Source organism: Mustela lutreola, chromosome 2, assembly GCF_030435805.1.
Source record: "Mustela lutreola isolate mMusLut2 chromosome 2, mMusLut2.pri, whole genome shotgun sequence".
In the NCBI taxonomy this organism is placed as follows: domain Eukaryota; kingdom Metazoa; phylum Chordata; class Mammalia; order Carnivora; family Mustelidae; genus Mustela; species Mustela lutreola.
In genome coordinates, this window is record NC_081291.1 from 217,442,570 (window position 1) to 217,460,002 (window position 17,433).

At 45.1% G+C, this 17,433-nt stretch overlaps 1 protein-coding gene across 2 annotated transcripts in view; it reads right to left on the bottom strand.

The window, feature by feature from the left end:
* VPS26C (VPS26 endosomal protein sorting factor C) overlaps positions 1–9,532 on the bottom strand; it is a 44,109-nt gene extending 34,577 nt beyond the window's left edge. Inside the window, exons 1-2 of one of the 2 annotated variants that reach the window (XM_059164712.1) lie at positions 9,171–9,532; positions 1,992–2,046 (exon numbers count right to left, since the gene is read on the bottom strand). In XM_059164712.1, the coding sequence (XP_059020695.1) occupies positions 1,992–2,012 (21 nt within the window). In that variant the 5' untranslated portion in view covers positions 2,013–2,046; positions 9,171–9,532. The remainder of the gene's footprint in view (positions 1–1,991; positions 2,047–9,170) is intronic. The other variant, XM_059164711.1, reaches the window with a different exon arrangement.
* Positions 9,533–17,433: the final 7,901 nt, after the last annotated feature.

Below are 17,433 nucleotides of genomic sequence, written 5' to 3' on the forward strand. Positions count from 1 at the left end.
AAGCTGAGCGAGTGAGTGAGGCATGGTTCACAGGAGCTGGAGAACCAGGAGAACCAGGAGAACCAGGAGCCGGGGAGGTAAGGGAGGCACAGCAGGGACCATCTGCAGGGAGGGTGAGCACGCCTGGAAGTCTGTAGGATAGACCAGCGGAGCTCTCTGATAACTCAGGTTGGAGCAGTCGTGAAGAAGGAGTCAAGAGGGCGAACAAGAGAAGAGAGGTGCCATCTCCCTAAAACCTGCCTGTGTCACTGGCTCTCCAGACCGGGAGGTCAGCGCTGGGGGACAATCACCGCTGGAAGCAGGGTGGGCTAAGGGCAGCGTGAGCCCACGGGGAGGGTGTGGCTAGCTCCACTGGCAGACCCAGGATGCTGCAAGGTCAGGAGATCCACACCCGGAACTCAAGGTCAGGAGGTCCTAACTGGGGACTAGCATCAAGAGGAAGGCAGAGGAAACCCAACCAGCCTGCTGGAGTCAGAGCAGCCTGCTGGGAGTCAGGGGTGTCCCTGGTGTCCCCCTGCTGCAGTCCAGAAACCCCCACACCCACAGTGGCCAGGCAGGCTTTACTAATGCTTGGGCCAGTACAAAACGTGCTGTCACAAACACCAAATGAAGAACTACATGAATCATTTTACTGCACCCAGTTTTCAAACACGCTTGGGTAATTCTGAAAATGCCTCCCTTGCAGGGCACCAGGGTTAGGTTATGATTTAGGAGACAGGCCTTTTCAGGAGCATTCGATTATTCAAGAGAAGAGACCCAACTCAAGGTTGGGATGACAGCAATTCCTAAAAGGTTCATAGCTCCCCCAGATTATCCTGGGATCCCTGCTGGCTCATTTTTGTACCCTAAGTACTTCCAACAGCGGTCACCAGGAATGACCGGTGTCACGTGTCAAGAATCCAGCAGTACAAAGCACAATAGTCATTCTTTTTTTCCGTACCATTCTAGTTTTGCAATTTTTCTTCCTAATGATGAACTGTTACATAGAGGATTTTTCCTCTATAATTTTTTTTAAAGATCTTACTTCTTTGAGAGAGAGGGAACACAAGTGGGCAGAGGGACAGCGGGAAAGGGAGAAGCAGACTCCCTGCTGAGTAGGGACCCGCGCCCCCCAGCCGCCAGATGGGGCTCAATCCCAGGACCCTAGGATCATGACCTGGGCTGAAGGCAGACGCTTAACCAACTGAGCCACCCAGGCACCCCTCCTCTTTAACTTTTCAACAGGAAATTACACACAAGCCAAAGAAGACAAAATCTAGAGGTTCTTGTAACAGTAACCAGCCCGCTGTGCACAGATCCCTTATCACTGTCACTGGGCTACGCTGGATAGCAAAGCTCTTTATGATTTTCAGAACCACAATATTTAACGGTGTCACTTTCACGAGTACGTGTCAGAATTTTAGAAAGCAAAACATTCCGAATTTGTAAAAACAAATGAATCATATTTACATTACAGTAAGATTTACCACAGGGTTCTTTCAACCAATAGGTTCCTCCGGTGAACAGAAAACATCACATAATGTCCAATGCTGTTTAGTCAAACTGTTTGATCAGGAGCACGTCTCCTGCACTGTGGGGGAAGCATAAAGGCATACCCGGACCACAGTCAGCTCTCAGTGCCCAAACCTGCCATGCTCCCTAGCAGGGATCCTAGAGCACTAGCCCTCCTTTCTCCAAGTCGGCCATGGGCAGACATCCAATGAGCTGAGAAGCATCTGATACGCACTCACTTGGATAGTGTACTAACTTCCGTATGCACGTTGTGGCAGACACAGCAATTCTGAGCGACTAGACGTTACCGAAAGGCACACCGTTATCAACGCTCACCATCTGAGCCCCTGCTAAGGGTCAGAACCTGTAATAAAATGTCTTAAAGCATCATCTTATCTAAACTCACAACAAAACCTTTGCATAGGTATCAGCTCCATCCTACAGATGACCAAAATTAAGGCCTGGGGAAGGCATACAGGGGCATGATTTCAAGTACTTACTCTTCTCCGTGCCCTTGGCATGTCACTGAGTTCTTGGAGTCTCAGTCTTCTGAACCTTAAAATGGAGGGGGGTGGAATTCTTCAGTGTTAGCGGAGATTAAAGCTATCTGTGATTGGAAACGGGCATACTAGTATATGTTGTTATAAAACAGTATTACTGGGTGCCTGGGTGGCTCAGTCAGTTAAGCGTCTGCCTTCAGCTCAGGTCATGATCCTAGGGTCCTGAGATCGAGCCCCTCATTGGGCTCCCTGCTCAGTGGGAAGCCTGCTTCTCCATCTCCCACTCCCCTGCTCCTGTTCCCTTTCTCCCTGTCTTTCTCTCTGTCAAATAAATAAATACAATCTTCAAAAAAAAAAAAAAAAACCACCAGTATTAGTTGTTTCCATGGAATGTTAAAACATTCACTAGAAATATGGAATCAGGACATTTTTTTTAATCACATATTCCTGATGATCTTGTACCATACATGGGGCTTTGGAAACATGGGTCAAGTTTCTGGACTGAATGAGAAGGACTCTCGGAGTGGAAGGGCAAGAATGCTTCAAGCTCTGAGCAAGGTCTACTCACTCTGAGCTGTATAAATTATGATGGAAAATGCCAGGAATTAAATTCTATTATTTTCTCTTTCTGAATTTGAAGAGAATCACACTGACAGTGATTTGGAAGTCCACATTTCCGTATTTATTTGAATCATTCTCTTAAAAATGATTGTGCTAGAGCAAATACAAGTAATGGGAAGTTCATGCGTAGCTGTGGGGCTACGCCAAAATAAGAATCTTACCATTACCTTCTGGAATTTATGCCTGGAATATTATTTGTAATTACAAAGGAAAATCTATACAGTACCTATAAGACCTAGCTTTCCCTTTCTGATCAATGCATTTATAAAACTAGTAGCTTTATGAATTTTGTTTAAATGTTTTAAGGCCTCAACTATCAATTAATAAGGTTTTTGAGTGCCTACCAAGCGGGCAGTTACTGACAGGCCTAGGTATATAAATATAAGCAGAACAGTATTTTAGTTAGGCAGACTCAAAGAACAAATTAATTACAAGTTTCATCAGCACAATGACAGAGGAATATATAAAATGTGCTGCTGACATATTACAGGTTACTACTATAATTACTGAAACTTTCCGTGATGAGGCTTTTCCTGACCACTGCACCTAGCACTTCTGGGCTCCACCATGACCTCACATGCTAGTTCCAGATACTTGTCTTATAAGGAATTTCCTAAAATTTATATTTAAATGTAAGTATTATTTTAAGTCTATGAGTAAGAGTTGTTTTTAAGATTTATTTATTTGAGAGACAGTGCACGAGAGAGCAAGTGTGCAAGTTAGGGGAGGGGGAGAGGGACAAGCAGACTCCCCACTGAGCAGGGAGCCTGATGTGGGGGGTCCATCCCATGACCCTGAGATCATGGCCTGAGCTGAAATCCAGAGTGGGTGGCTTATTCTGAGCCTCCCAGGCGCCTGAGAGTTGTTTTTATAACAGAAATGAAAACACACACTTGTAAACAATTCAGGTATCAAACAAAAAACCATAATGTTAACTGGAAGATATTTTGAAACAATTATAAAAATGCCAAAAGTCATATCTCATGAGAAAGGGCAGCAGAGCATTATTTTGGGGTCTTCCCATGTCTCGACAGTGAGGCTGCTGTGCCAGGAGGCCTGAGCAGGGTCCCTGGGAGCGGCGACTCCAGGCAGCGCAGGGGCAGAGCAGTTCCACTTCTTCCTATCTCCCTGGCATTCCTGGCCACGCCCCTCTCTGGCAGGAGCTGCGCAGGGTTACGTGCGTGGGGTCCAGTTTACAGTAACTCCACTCAACTGACTAGAAACAAAAGACCCAGGGGGATGCAGCTAAAGCAGTCCTTAGAGGGAAATGTCTGCATTTTTAAGAGGAGGCTACAATTTAAGAAGCTCAACAGCCAACTTAGGAAGGTAAAAGACAACAGGAAGAGAGCCGAATAAATTCAAGGGAAAGGGAAGAAATACCTGGAAAGATGATAAAGTAAAATCCCTCTAAAAAACTGCTGCCAGGGGCACCTGGGTGGCTCAGTGGGTTGAAGCCTCTGCCTTCGGCTCGGGTCATGACCTCAATATCCTGGGATCGAGTCCTACATCAGGCTCTCTGCTCTGTGGGGAACCTGCTTCCCCCTCTCTCTCTGCCTGCCTCTCTGCCTACCTGTGATCTCTGTCTGCAAATAAATAAATAAAATCTTAAAACAAACAAACAAACAAAAAAACTGCTGCCAAATGAGATTCTAGAAATGACTGTAAAAGCCCAGGAAGCAGAGGAAACAAAAGCTTTCACTGGATCTGGACTGCTTTGCCAATGTCCACGAGTTCGAGTTCTCATTCACTCTGCCACCCTGTTTGCTCCACCTGCTGGGAATGAACAGGGGCATTTGTGGTCTCTGGTGGGAGGGAGACCCCAGCCTGGTGCTTATATTTCAAACCTTAGGTTCAACCTCAGCGAGGCTCCAGAGGACCCTGGCTTCCCCCTAAACGTCGATGTCCTGCTTTGTGTGCATCAGATCCCACAGATGCTCCTATTCGAGCACTGTATCACCTTTTCTTTGTGTGTTTACCTGTCTCTCTCTATGCCCTGCAAGCATCATGAGATCATCAGACACTGCCCGAGTAAATTTGTTTGCATTTAATAAAAACCTAAAAAAGGATGAGACCGACAGAGGTCCAAGGTAAGGATACACCGTTAAGCAGAAAGAACAAGTTGTGTGTGCGCGTGCGTGTGTGCACACGTACACCATTCCTCACAGGAAGTGCCTGGCATAGTCTTATGAAGTGTCAGGGAACACCTCCAGGGACAGAAAAGGAGAAAAGAGGAGGAAGAACTTACTTTTCACTTTCTAGCCTTCTGAAAATGTTAAGTCATTCACACGGCATGTATTACATTTATAGTTTTTAAAATGATTCAACAGTGATTTTTTTTTTAACATCCATCATTTTGTCAAGAAGCACTTTATTTCTAAGAAAAGACCCAAATGCCAATTTTAAACCCAAGTGTAACTTAGGTTCTCTGGTATCCACAGAATGAAAGCCATTTTCGAATGCTTTCATGACAGCTAAAACACTGAAAAGCACAGTAACAGAATCAGTACATTTTCTGAGTAGAAGTCATAGTTTTTAATTTTTTAAGAGATTTTATTTATTTATTTGTCAGAAAGAGCCTGTGCAAGCACACAAGCAGGGGGAGCATGAGGCAGAGGGAGAAGCAGGCTCCCCGCTGAGCAAGGAACCCAACGCGGACTCAACCTGGGATCAGGACCTGAGCCAAAGGCAGACGCTTCACTGACTGAGCCACCCAGATGTCCTGAGAAGACTGCTTTATGCAGCTACACAGGCAAATGTATTTTGCAAGAAAGACACTCATCTACCACCTGAAGATCAGGCTACCATAGATGGCGGCCACATCAAACCAACTACGACAATTACAGGTACCGGCTGAGAAGTCAGATCCTTCGTAAAGGAATCTTCCCCAGTGCTGCTGAGATGTACAGAGAACATGGAAAATGTGGACTAGTTCCGCTTGGATCACAAGCACTGAGCCCATCAAGCAACTGGCCAGCTACAGTCCTGCCCCTAGAGTTTAGGAAGCAGCCACGGCAGCACGGGCCACCTACTCCCCCTGTCCTGAGCCACAGATCACAGAGTCTAAAACCTGACTCATAGGCAAATGGGTCCAAATATATACTTGCTGACTGATTAGACTTACCTGTCTAGTAACCTTCTTTTGGGGGGGGGGTGGGGGGGGGACTCCAAAATAATACATAGGAGAAGTTTAGGTTTAGGAGAAGTTACACTGTTTTTTTTTTTTTTTCATAATCGCCGCATAAGGTTCCCTGACACAAGATTAAGAAACACCGCCAGAAGCCAGCCACTGCAGATTCTGTTCCCATTAATGGCACCAAGGGATGCACGCTGGTTACGCAAAGCTTCGCCACCTTCAACTCTGTCAACCACGGGGACTTAGAGCTGCATCAGCTTTAGGATTTCAGTTCTTGCAGCTTTTCTAAAGGTACTTTCCGTTACTTGTGCCATTATTTAAAACCACAGAAAACAATAAGTTGAGTTTTTGATGAAATAATAATTATTAGAGGAAAATGTATATAGTCTCCTATCACTGCCTCCACCAATTCTTATTTTGAATTTCCAAGCTGCAAAAAAGTTATGAGAATACAAAGTAGAAAGAAAACCTGAGCCCTTGGGCACCTGGGTGGCTCGGTGGGTTAAGCTGCTGCCTTCGGCTCAGGTCATGATCTCAGGGTCCTGGGATCGAGTCCCGCGTCAGGCTCTCTGCTCAGCGGGGAGCCTGCTTCCTCCTCTCTCTCTGCCTGCCTCTCTGACTATTTGTGATCTCTCTCTGTCAAATAAATAAATAAAATCTTAAAAAAAAAAAACAAAACCTGAGCCCTCACACACTGTTGGGGGAATGTACAAGAGCGCAGGTGCTTTGGAAAACAGCTTGGTGGGCCTTCAAAAAGATAAAGACAGTAGGGCGCCTGGGTGGCTCAGTCAGTTAAGTGTCTGACTCTTGATTTTGGCCCAGGTCATGATGTCAGGGTCATGAGACAGAGCCTCCTGTTGGGCTCCGAGCTGGGCGTGGAGATACTCTCCACGTGCTTAAGATACTCTCTTTCCCTTTGCCCTCCCAAGCCCTCCAGCTCATGCATGTGCTGGCTCTCTTGAAAAAAAAAAAAAAAAAAAAAAAAAAAAAAAGTTGGGGCGCCTGGGTGGCTCAGTGGGTTAGGCCTCTGCCTTTGGCTCGGGGTCATGATCTCGCGGTCCTGGGATCAAACCCCATATCAGGCTCTCTGCTCAGCACGGAGCCTGCTTCCCCCTCTCTCTCTGCTGCCTCTCTGCTTACTTGTGATCTCTCTATGTCACATAAATAGATGAAATCTTAAAAAAAAAAAAGTTAAATATAAAGTGTCATATCACCCAGCAATTTCACTCCTCTATTTGTATCCAAGAGAAATGAAAACATGTTTACACAAACACTCATACTAGAATGTTCATAGTAGCATTATTCATATAAGCCAAAAAGTAAAACAACCCAAATAAATGTCCTTCAGCAGATGAATGGGTAAATAAAAGATGGTCTACCCATACAATGGAATATTACTCAGGCTTAAAAAGGAACCAGGAACTGATACATGCTACAGGTATGAACACTGAAAACATAATGCTAAGTCAAAGAAGCCAGTCACAAAAGACCACATATATGAAATTTCCAGAACAGGCAAATCCATGGAGACTGAAAGCACATCTGTGATGCCAGGAATATCTGCTAACGGGTACAAGGTTTCTTCTTGGGTGGATCAAAATGTCCTAAAATTAAATGGCGGTGATTATTTGAGCAACTCTGTGACTATATTAAAACCACTGAATTCTATACCTTAAATGGGTAAATGTTATGGTATCTGAATTATATCTCAATAAAACTGCTATTAAAAAAGAATACAAGGGTGCCTGGGTGGCTCAGTTAGTTGAGCGTCTGCCTTCGGCTCAGGTCATGATCCCAGGGTCCTGGGATAGAGTCCTACATCAGGAACCCTGCTCAGTGGGGAGCCTGCCTCTTCTTCTCTGTCCCCTACTTGTGCTTTACTCTCCAGTGCTAATAAATAAAATCTTTAAAAAAAAAAAAAAAAGAATACAAAGTAGACGCATACAGCTTTCCATTAGAGTCGTCAATTATTAACACTTGGCCCTGTTTGCTCGCTCTTCATCTCACATGCGTATTCACACACAATCTGTGGTTGATTATTCAAAATTTAGTTATTGCCGTATTTTACTTCTGAATCCTTCAGTATGTGGCATATACTCCTACATAGCCAAAATACAAATATCACACTAGGGAAATTTAACACCAAAACAAAGCTACTATTTAATATATAGTCCATAACCAAATTTGTCAACAATTATGCACAGTATTTGGTTATCATATCCCTTTAGTTTCTTTTAACCTAGAAAACTTCCCCTTTTCTCATGACATTCACATTTTTTAAAAATGCAGGCCAGTTATTTCAAAGTGTTCCTCAATTTGGAAATGTCTGATTGTTTCCTTATGAGTTGATTGAAGTTGAACCTTTTTGGTAGGAATACTACATGGAAGAGTTGTTCCCTTTTCAGCGCATCAGGCCAAACCCTCTGTGATCATGCTAGAACATAATGTCAGTAGTATCAGCAGTGATAGTGAGGTGATGCTGTCAGTCGTGGCCAGACTGGTGATGACCTGATTCCTCCATTATGAAGGCAGCTTTTTCCCTCTGAAATTAGTAATTTGGGAGGTGACCCTCTGAATCTGTGTAAACATCAGGTTTCCCCTGTAATGTTGCACGCAGAAGGGTTTAGCATCTGTTCATGATCTTTGCCCTGTATTCAATCCCTTTTGAGGCTGCTCTGCCGGTACGGGGCCAGCCACTCCTCTCAGTTTTATTCCAGTGTGCGCCAGCTGTGATTTCAACACTGGCTGCACAGTACAATCAGGGATATCTCTGGGAGTGGGACCCGGGCAATCACACTTTAAAATTCCCAGGGTGACTGATTCGGATGTAAATTAGGGAACCTTGAATCATCCGCGTTTTGCAAATAAGGAAACTGAGGCCAGAGGAGGTTAAATGATAGACGAGTGGCACAAAATCTGTTAATGCCATCATTACGATTTTTATTTTTTTTTGTACTTGCATTTTAATATACCATGCGTTCTGAACATCAGAGAACACACAAAAAAGAGTAGCTTCTGCATGGTGTTAGAGCTGGCCGGGCCCTGAAGTGTTTAGTTCTGTTTTCGAGGCGAATTTTGCCTTTCATTCATTAAGACCTCTGCAGTCGCGTGGGGAGTGAGGGAAGGGGGCATGTGCACACCAAGCTCCCCAATCCTCAATGGACAGCTCAAGCCCTGGACCCAAGGCCGAGCGGACGTTCCGAGGGCCAGACGGTTAACACTGCAGCCCAGGCGCCGGCCCCTCGGCCCCCACCCCGGAGGACCTGGCGGGGACTCCGCCCGGGGTCCTGTGGGGCTGCGGGCCGCGCGCTGGGCACACCTGGCGGGGACGCACCTGGCAGAGCGCTCTGCCCGGCCCAGGGACACCCAGGAATGCGCGGGGCCCTGCCGACGACCGAACCCGCAGGACCGCCCACCCTACTTACCCCGGCGTGATAAACCTTGTTCGCTCTCTTAATCTTAATGTCCAGGGAGGTCCCCATTTTCGATTACTCCGCTGAGGGAGCGACTTCCTGACGCGCGTGACCCGAAGGGAAGGCGAGTCGCCCCGCCCCTCCGAGCCGGCCCCGCCCCTTTCTCCTGGCCGCCTGCCGCCGTTTCTGGAGACCTCGCTCGCGATTCCGGATCGACTCCCCCGCCTTCCTTTTTCCGGTGCAGGGGCGGGCCTTAGGGCAGGCTGAAGATCTGTCACTCTTCGCCCCGCCCCTGCCGGACGTGAGAGGCGGGACCAGGTCAGCCCCACCCTTTCCGTAAAGACGCTAACACCGGAAATGCCCCCCTCCCTGGTTTACTGAGGCGGGGGGAGGAGGAGGAGAAGAAAACGGCTATCTCCCGGCATGCCCCGCGGTGGTGGGCGGTCTCGTGGCCGCGGCGCGGGCCCTGCCTGTGCCGGAGAGGTGAGGCTCTCGTCAGACTGCGCGGCGCACAGGCGCTGGGCTAAGGAGTAGGCATTAAGGTCGTCATAGCTTGGGAGTGCGTTCCCGCCCCAGTTTCCTTCCTCTCGTCGTCTCTAGTCCTCCCCCGGTCTCTCCCGGGGGTTCTGAGGACCGGCGTCCTCGGCTCTGCGGCGCGGCCTCCCCTCCCCGCGGCCCCCGCTCCCGCTGGGCCGGGAGCCAAGATCTCGGGGAAGCGCCGGATGGCCTCGCCCGGCTCCGAGCCGCAGCGCCGCGTACCCGGGAGCCGGGGCCGCGGGGGCTTGTGGGTACTCCCCCGGCGCGCGCCTGCGACGGTGCTGAATATTCATGGCGGTGCGCAGAGTGCTGGAAGGCGCGGCCCGCGGGCCCTCGTCCCGGCGGCGGCGCGTGGACCGACCGCACCTGCCGGGCCTCCTTTTTATTCCCGGCCAGAGCTGTCTGAAGCAGACACGAGACACAGCTTGGTTTGGGGGCAGAGGGGCCTCCAGGCAGGGCAGCAGTACAGAGTTAGGCAACACACTGCTCTGACTGAACTAAAATTCCCCGTAGGTGTTTTAAACCAGGACTTTTCCAGTAAGCCCGGAGGTAACATTTCGTGATTTTGGTAACAGGCAGTGCGGTGGAGAACTTTTTGTTTTTAAATTCCTCATTCTGATGTCCGTGCTTTCAAGTGCATCACGTTTAAGATTGCCTTGGAAATTTTCAGTAAAACAGTTTCCTGAGTCAGTACCACGGGCGCCTCCCTCTTGAGAATTTAAGGCATTTTATAGGACGACAGGGGTGGTGCTGTAGCTACAATTGCTTTTGAAGGGTGATACAAGGTGGTATTTCCCAATACTCGGGTCTCCGGTTTCAGCTCTTCCTCTGCCCCCCGGGGCTTCAGTCTCTTGGGTGTCTTCCTGCGACTCAAACTCCGCAGTTCTAAGAACAATTCATTAGGGATTAAATAATCACAGTCTAGTCTCCTTGCAATTCAGGAAATGAATCCCTCTCCACTAGACTCACCCATCATTTCCAACTGGTAAAATACCAATCTCTGTAAAGACAGTGCAGGGAAGCAGGAAAAGAAACAAGGATCCCCGTTCTAGACTTGTTGGCTCAGCAAACCTGCTTTATACTTGGTTTACAACAGAACATTTCTTGTTCCGGGAGGTCAGGTATGCCATGTTTTACTCATCTTCGTAGATTGCACACTATCTTTATGGAATGCTAGTGCAGGGCAAAGAGCTTTTGTTCCAGCAATTACCAGTGTAATCAGTTTTTGAGCCCTCTCTGTGTGATGGCTTCCAAACAGGAAACAGTCCAGTTTTCTCCAATCACTGCTCTTTAGAATCTTTCCCATCCCTTAGCCACACCTTAGGCCATATCCCTAACTTCCTGGTCAGTTTCAGTTAGTAAAAATCAGACCACGTCAAAGGGCCAATCTCATGACTTGAGTGGCGGTGGGAGGGTACGAGTCATGGTCCTGGCTCTTGGACACTTCTTCAACGTCCTCTTCAGGCCTGGCTTCTGTGTTTAGGCAAGCATTGGGTAACTGGCCTCTGCCCAAAGTTCTCTCTTAACTGGTTCCTGCTCGCATGGATAACTGGCCCTTGCTGGAAACTTTCAGGGGACACCTACAAGGAGGTCTTGTGGGCTTTTTCCCTTCCATGCATTTCCATGGGAGGTTGATCTCCAGCCTGACCTTTTCCATCACCCCCCTGCCAACACCCACTATTGCACTCAGCCTTTTGGTGAGGGTTCAGCAAGACAGCTCAAGACAGTCTATCTTCCACAGAGTCCACCTGACTCATAAGAAATACACATCCTTACCACACAAAAGGGCTGGACTGGAAGCTGACCCAAGGCCTCTCCTCTCCACTCTGCTCTCTCTCTCTTCAGTGTCCTTGCTCCCTCATGAAATGCAGACAGGAATAACTCAGTGAGAATGCTGACTAGACAGATTTGCAAGGAGGGAATGGAAGACCAGCCTTGCCTTCCAGTAGGCCCAGCCGATACCAAGGAGAGATTACCTTGCAGCCTCCCACTCTGCACCACTTCCCAGGAGAAACATTGCACTCTCCACAAGGCCAACTGCCTCCTTTCATTCTTTCCTCTCCCTCCCTATGTAGAATGAGATGGAGAGGCTTCGAGAAGCATTCAGTGGAAGCAGGGGTTAATCCCTGGGGGAGTGTCCAGCTCTAATTGTAGGCATCTTCTGCTAGAAGGGAGGGCACCGTGCTTGTTTCAGCTGTGAGCCTAAATCCCATTTCAGGACAGTAGGAGAGGCCCCACTAAACATCTTTCAGTGGAGGCTGTGATGCTCCGCTCAGACCTTTTGGGACTGAGGGACATGTTCCCGAGCTGCTGAGAGTTCTGCTCTCAAGAGCTTGTCAGCTCAGCCACTCTTCACAACTTGGCCTTAGGTAAAGAAAACTGCTTTGCCCAAAGTCATGGTCTTTTGGTTGGAGGGGGAAGGTTTGGGGGACAGCCCACATCTAATGACTAGTCTATTTAGGGTATAAAGACCTCTTCCAGTTTGGAACAACTCTGAAGGACAGGTCAGCTCCCTATATTAGTTACCTACTGCTGTGTAAAAAATTACGTTCAGCAATTAATAGTTTAACACAACAGACATGTTTGATCTCATAGTATCTGTGAGTCAGGAAATCAGGAGCAGCTTCCTTGGGTAGTTTTGACTCAAAGGCTCAGGTGGTCACAGCCAACATGTTAGACAAGGGCACAGTCATCCAAGGCTGTATTGTGCTGGAGAGCCGACTTCCAAGATGGTGCCCTTATGTGGCTATGGACTGGAGGCCTCAGTTCCTCACCACTGGAGACTGCCCAGAGGCTGCATGAGAGTCTTCACAGCACGGCACTCTGCTCCCAGTGGCTGGGGAGCCTTGGCTGGGATTGCATCACAATTAAACTTCTTCCTCTGCCCAACCCAGTCCTGCTTGCTTCACGTCCACGCCCACACCTATTGATCTGGAGAGTACCCCCTAATATTTTCCCTGCACATTAATCTCCATCTCAGGGCCTGCCCCCTGGCAGCCCAGCCTTTAACAATCCTGTCACACGAGCTTCCTGACTTAACTCCTCTGAGCCTCTGTAAAATGATCTCTATCTTCATTATAAAGTTGACAGAATTCATAATGACTCACATATATGTTAAGTACTTGTGGTAGGCCAGGCACTGTTGTAAGCTCTTTAAATATTTTAATTTGTTCTATCCTTAGAACAAATTACATTTGTGCAACAGTTACATTTCCCTCACCTTACAAAAGGGAAAAAAACTGAGGCACGGAAGGATTAACGAACTCACCCAAAGCCATGTAGCGACTAAATGGCGGCCACTCATTTGGATGCAGAGCTCCCATGTGCCATCACCAATCACCATGCTCCATATGTGCACGTGACAAATGTCTGGGCTGTGCAAGGGGACACAGCATGTTAATGAAAAGACCGGACAACAGACTGCCAATCCAATGTGAAAAATCAAGCGGGGGTGCAACTTCTGCAAAGGCGATTTTGCAGAAACTGGTATTGAAGACACATGGTAAGAGCCATACGAGAGTTGTATGTCGTATGAGCTTACTGGGGCCGCCATCACAAAGTAGTACCGATGAGCAGCTCAGAGCAACAAACATGGTTCTCTCGCTTGGTTCTGGAGACTGAAGTCTGGAAACAAGGCGTCAGGAGGGTCAGTTCCTTTCAAGAGCTTCGAGAGAAAGTCCTGCTCCTACCTCCTCTCCTTGGCTTGCATATGGGTGTCTCCTGCGGCTCTTCACTTTGCTTTTTACGTGTCTTCATCTTCACATCACTTTCTCCCTGCATCAGCATCTCTCTCCAAGTGCTCCCTTTTCGTAAGGACACACTCATGTTGGAGTGGGGCTCGCAGTAATGACCTCGTTTTGACTTGATTGCCTCTGTAAAGACCCTGTTTCCAATGACAGTCACGTTGTGAGGTACTGGGGGTTAGGAGTTCACTAAATGAATTGAACCTGTAACGTATAACAACAATATATATTCAGCGAAAATAGTTAAATAAATGGACAGTTAGTAGAAGATTTTATTTTATTTTTTTAAAGATTTTATTTATTTATATGACAGAGAGAGAGATCACAAGTAGGCAGAGAGGCAGGCAGAGAGAGAGGAGGAAACAGACTCCCTGCTGAGCAGAAAGCCCAATGTAGGGTTCGATGTAGGGCTCAATCCCAGGACCCTGGAATCATGACCTGAACTGAAGGCAGAGGCTTAACCCACTGAGCCACGCAGGCACCCTATTAGTAGAAGATTTTAACAACTCACTCTGTCAGAGATTGAGTACATGAACAATAAAGGGATAGAGGATTTTAACAAAGTAATTAAGAAGTACAATTAAATATAATGCAATCACAGGGGATTCACCTTTTCAAGTGTCTGTATGCATTTATAAGCATTGATTATATACTGTGCCACAAAGAAAATCTCATATTCAGTTAACTAAGTACAGTCCAGATCCTTTAACCACCCCAATTTTAACTATTTCAAAATTTAGACAATCTCCGCCAAATACATTAGGTCAAGGAGCAAATAAAAATAAGGTAACAACTAAAAATAAGAAAGTGTGAATGCTTCATGCCAAAGCCTGTGGGAAACACCAAAGAAAGAAATCTCTGAAAAATTATTAGAAAATACTTTAAATATTTGGCCACAGTGAAATGACATGATATGTGGAATTTATTTTAAATTAATTCCAGGCGGAAGGGAAGAAAAAAGGAGAGAAAAGCTGTGGTTGGGGTAGGGAAGTAGGTGAGAGATGTTGATAATGACAGGCTGAGTGATAGGGACATGAAGCTTTATTATACAATTCTCTGTGCTTTTCTGTACGTTTGAATTCCATGGTAGAAGCAGACAATATTGTTGAAATATTAGCCAAGGTATTTTTTTTTTATCCCTTGTAATTTCTGGTAGGCTCCCCACTCCCCCCAACTCTCCCTCCATCAAATTTATGCCCCGGGTCACGAAATGTTTGATAAAGAGCACTTTGCCAAAGACACGCCCTGTGTCTGATCTAGAAGAAAAGGCACAAAAAGAGAACAGAACGAAGGACATCTTAGGGCAGGGTCTGGCTGCCCGCCCATCATCTGGAGTTGCCATGCCAGCCGAGGATGGGAATGGGCCAGGTTAGAGAAAAGGACAGAGAAAAGCAGAGAGCCTGAGAGAAAGAGCCCAGGATTAGAAGACCCCGCAAGAGTGAGTTGCAGGTTGAGTCAGCACTGGCTTATTCTAAGAACCTGATGGTTCTTGGCGTGATGTTGCCTATGCCGGAATGGGACTGCAAACTACTCCTGCTGGGATACGGGCCAAGATGTATGGCATTTTTGAACCATATACCTTTCCCATGCCGGACAGAGTGTTTTAGGGAGAAGGCAAGAAGGAGAATGGGGCTGGGCAAAGAGAAGGTAATACACTCTCAACTGATTTCCAGCTAAATAGTAACATTGATTTATTTCCCCCACCCTCAGCAGAAATGGTTGCTGGAGAGCTAAATTGGGTTAATCTACAGAGAAATGAAGACTGTTATTTTTTTTTTGACCGGTTATGTGTTATGCCTGCAGATTTTAAAACAGCTACGTATACAAAAATTAATAGACATTTCTATTTAACAGCAGTAACCAGTTGGAGAATAAAATGAAAATAAGGATTGCATGTTCAATAGCAATAAAAATATAAAATACTCAGGGTAATTTGAATGTAATATATGATTGAGTTACATGTATAAAACTATAAGGCTGAATTAAGAAATACAAAATATGAAAAATGGAGAAATGTACAGTATTTCTGAAGAGGAAATCTAAATTTTTAAAAATGTCCAGTCTTATAAAATTAATTTTTAGGCTTAATTCCTCTCAGTAAAATTTTTAATGAGTAAACTTATTGAAAATTTTCTTAAAAAATAATGGAATTGATGTATCTTTTTAAAAAGTTAATTGTAGGGAAAAGAGCTTTACTAGGCATAAAACATAGTAAAGCTAAAAGAGAACAAGATCATTTTGGCATAAGATCAATTGGACAGAGAAGCTCAGAACAGATTCCAATTTGTTAGTATATGAGATTTTAATATATGGTAAAAGATACCATAAATCTGTAGAGAACAGAAGAGAAAAAAATTGGTAATATATACCAAAGCCTGTAAAATGTTTATATTCTTCCACCCAGTAATTTATCTCAAGAAAATAATCCTAAATTTGGAAAAGAAGAAGAAAAAAAAAAAGGTCTTTAAACTCCATGACATTCACAGCCGATTATTAATACTAAAAGGTAGAAATGGCCTAATTGACAAAATGGGCATGGTTTGGTAAACTATAACTCCAATTCAATGAGATATTATCTGTCACTAAAAACATGACTATACTGAAACAAATACAATAAATTATAAATTGATGGAGTATAAGACTCAATATTATTAAGATGTCCATTCTTCCACCAGTGCAATCCCATTCAAGAAGCCCAGCAGCCTTTTGTTAAAAATGTACAAACTAATTTAAAAATGTATATGAAAATGCAAATCAACTAGAATAGCAAGTATAATTTTGAAAAAGAAGAACAAATTTGGAGGATTTATACTGCCTGGTATAAAATACTGGTCAAAAAAATTAAAAATAAAATCAGTGGTCAAGCCTTAAGGATCGACAAATACATCAATAGAATGGAGTAGGAGGCCCAGAAATAAACTCAATAAATATGTAGTCAACAAAATCTTGTGAGTTTTAACAAAAGTGCCTGGGTAATTTTGATGGGGAAAGGGAAATCTTTTCAACATACAGATTGGAACAACTAGATATTTGCAAAATGATGAAAAATTGATTTAAAAAAAAATTAACCTCAGTCCTTACCTCACACCATATACAATAATTAACTTGGAATAGATCATAGACCTAAATGTTAAAAGGTTAAATTTTCTGAAAGAACACATAGATGATATTCCTGACATTGGAGTAGACCAAAAAAGTCTTAGACTAAACATAAAAATCCTGAATTATGAAAGAAAAAAATGGTAAATTATACTTCAGCTGTTCCAGATATACCAAAAAACCAAACCAGATGTACCAAAATTCCAGAAAACCAAAAGGCAAGCAACACATTGGGAGAAAATATTAACAGTACACATATCTGACTAAGTATGCATATCTGACTAATATATAAGGATATATTTTAAAACCTCCTGAAACCCAATGAGACAAACAGCCTAATTAATAAATGGCGCAGCATGTTCACTTTCAGTGCTTACCCAAGAAAATGAAAACATATGTCCACACAGACTTCCACTTGCATGTTCATAGAAGCATTATTTATAACCGAGAAAAACTGGAAGCAACCCAAAAGTTCACCAAGTGATGAACGGATAAACAAACTGTAGTCACGTCCATACACTAAAGTACTACTTGTCCATCCAAAGAAGCAAGCTACTGATACAACAGCATGGATGGGTCCCCAAGACACACTGAGCAGAGGAAGACAGCCGCAAAAATGATATACTTAGTGCAGGTTCCAAGTAGGCAAAACTAATAGATCATAATGGACACCAGATGAATGGATGTCTGAGAGGTGGCAGCACGGAGGAGGAGGCTGTGGTGCTGCGGACTGCAGAGGGTCAGGAGGTTGCATTTAAGGGGATAGAAAAATCTGTGCCTTGAATAGGGAGGTACTTGCACAGGTATTCCATGTGTTAAAGCTCATTAAAATATATATATATATATGTATGCATATATATATATATATACATTCACAGACATATGTGTGTATATAT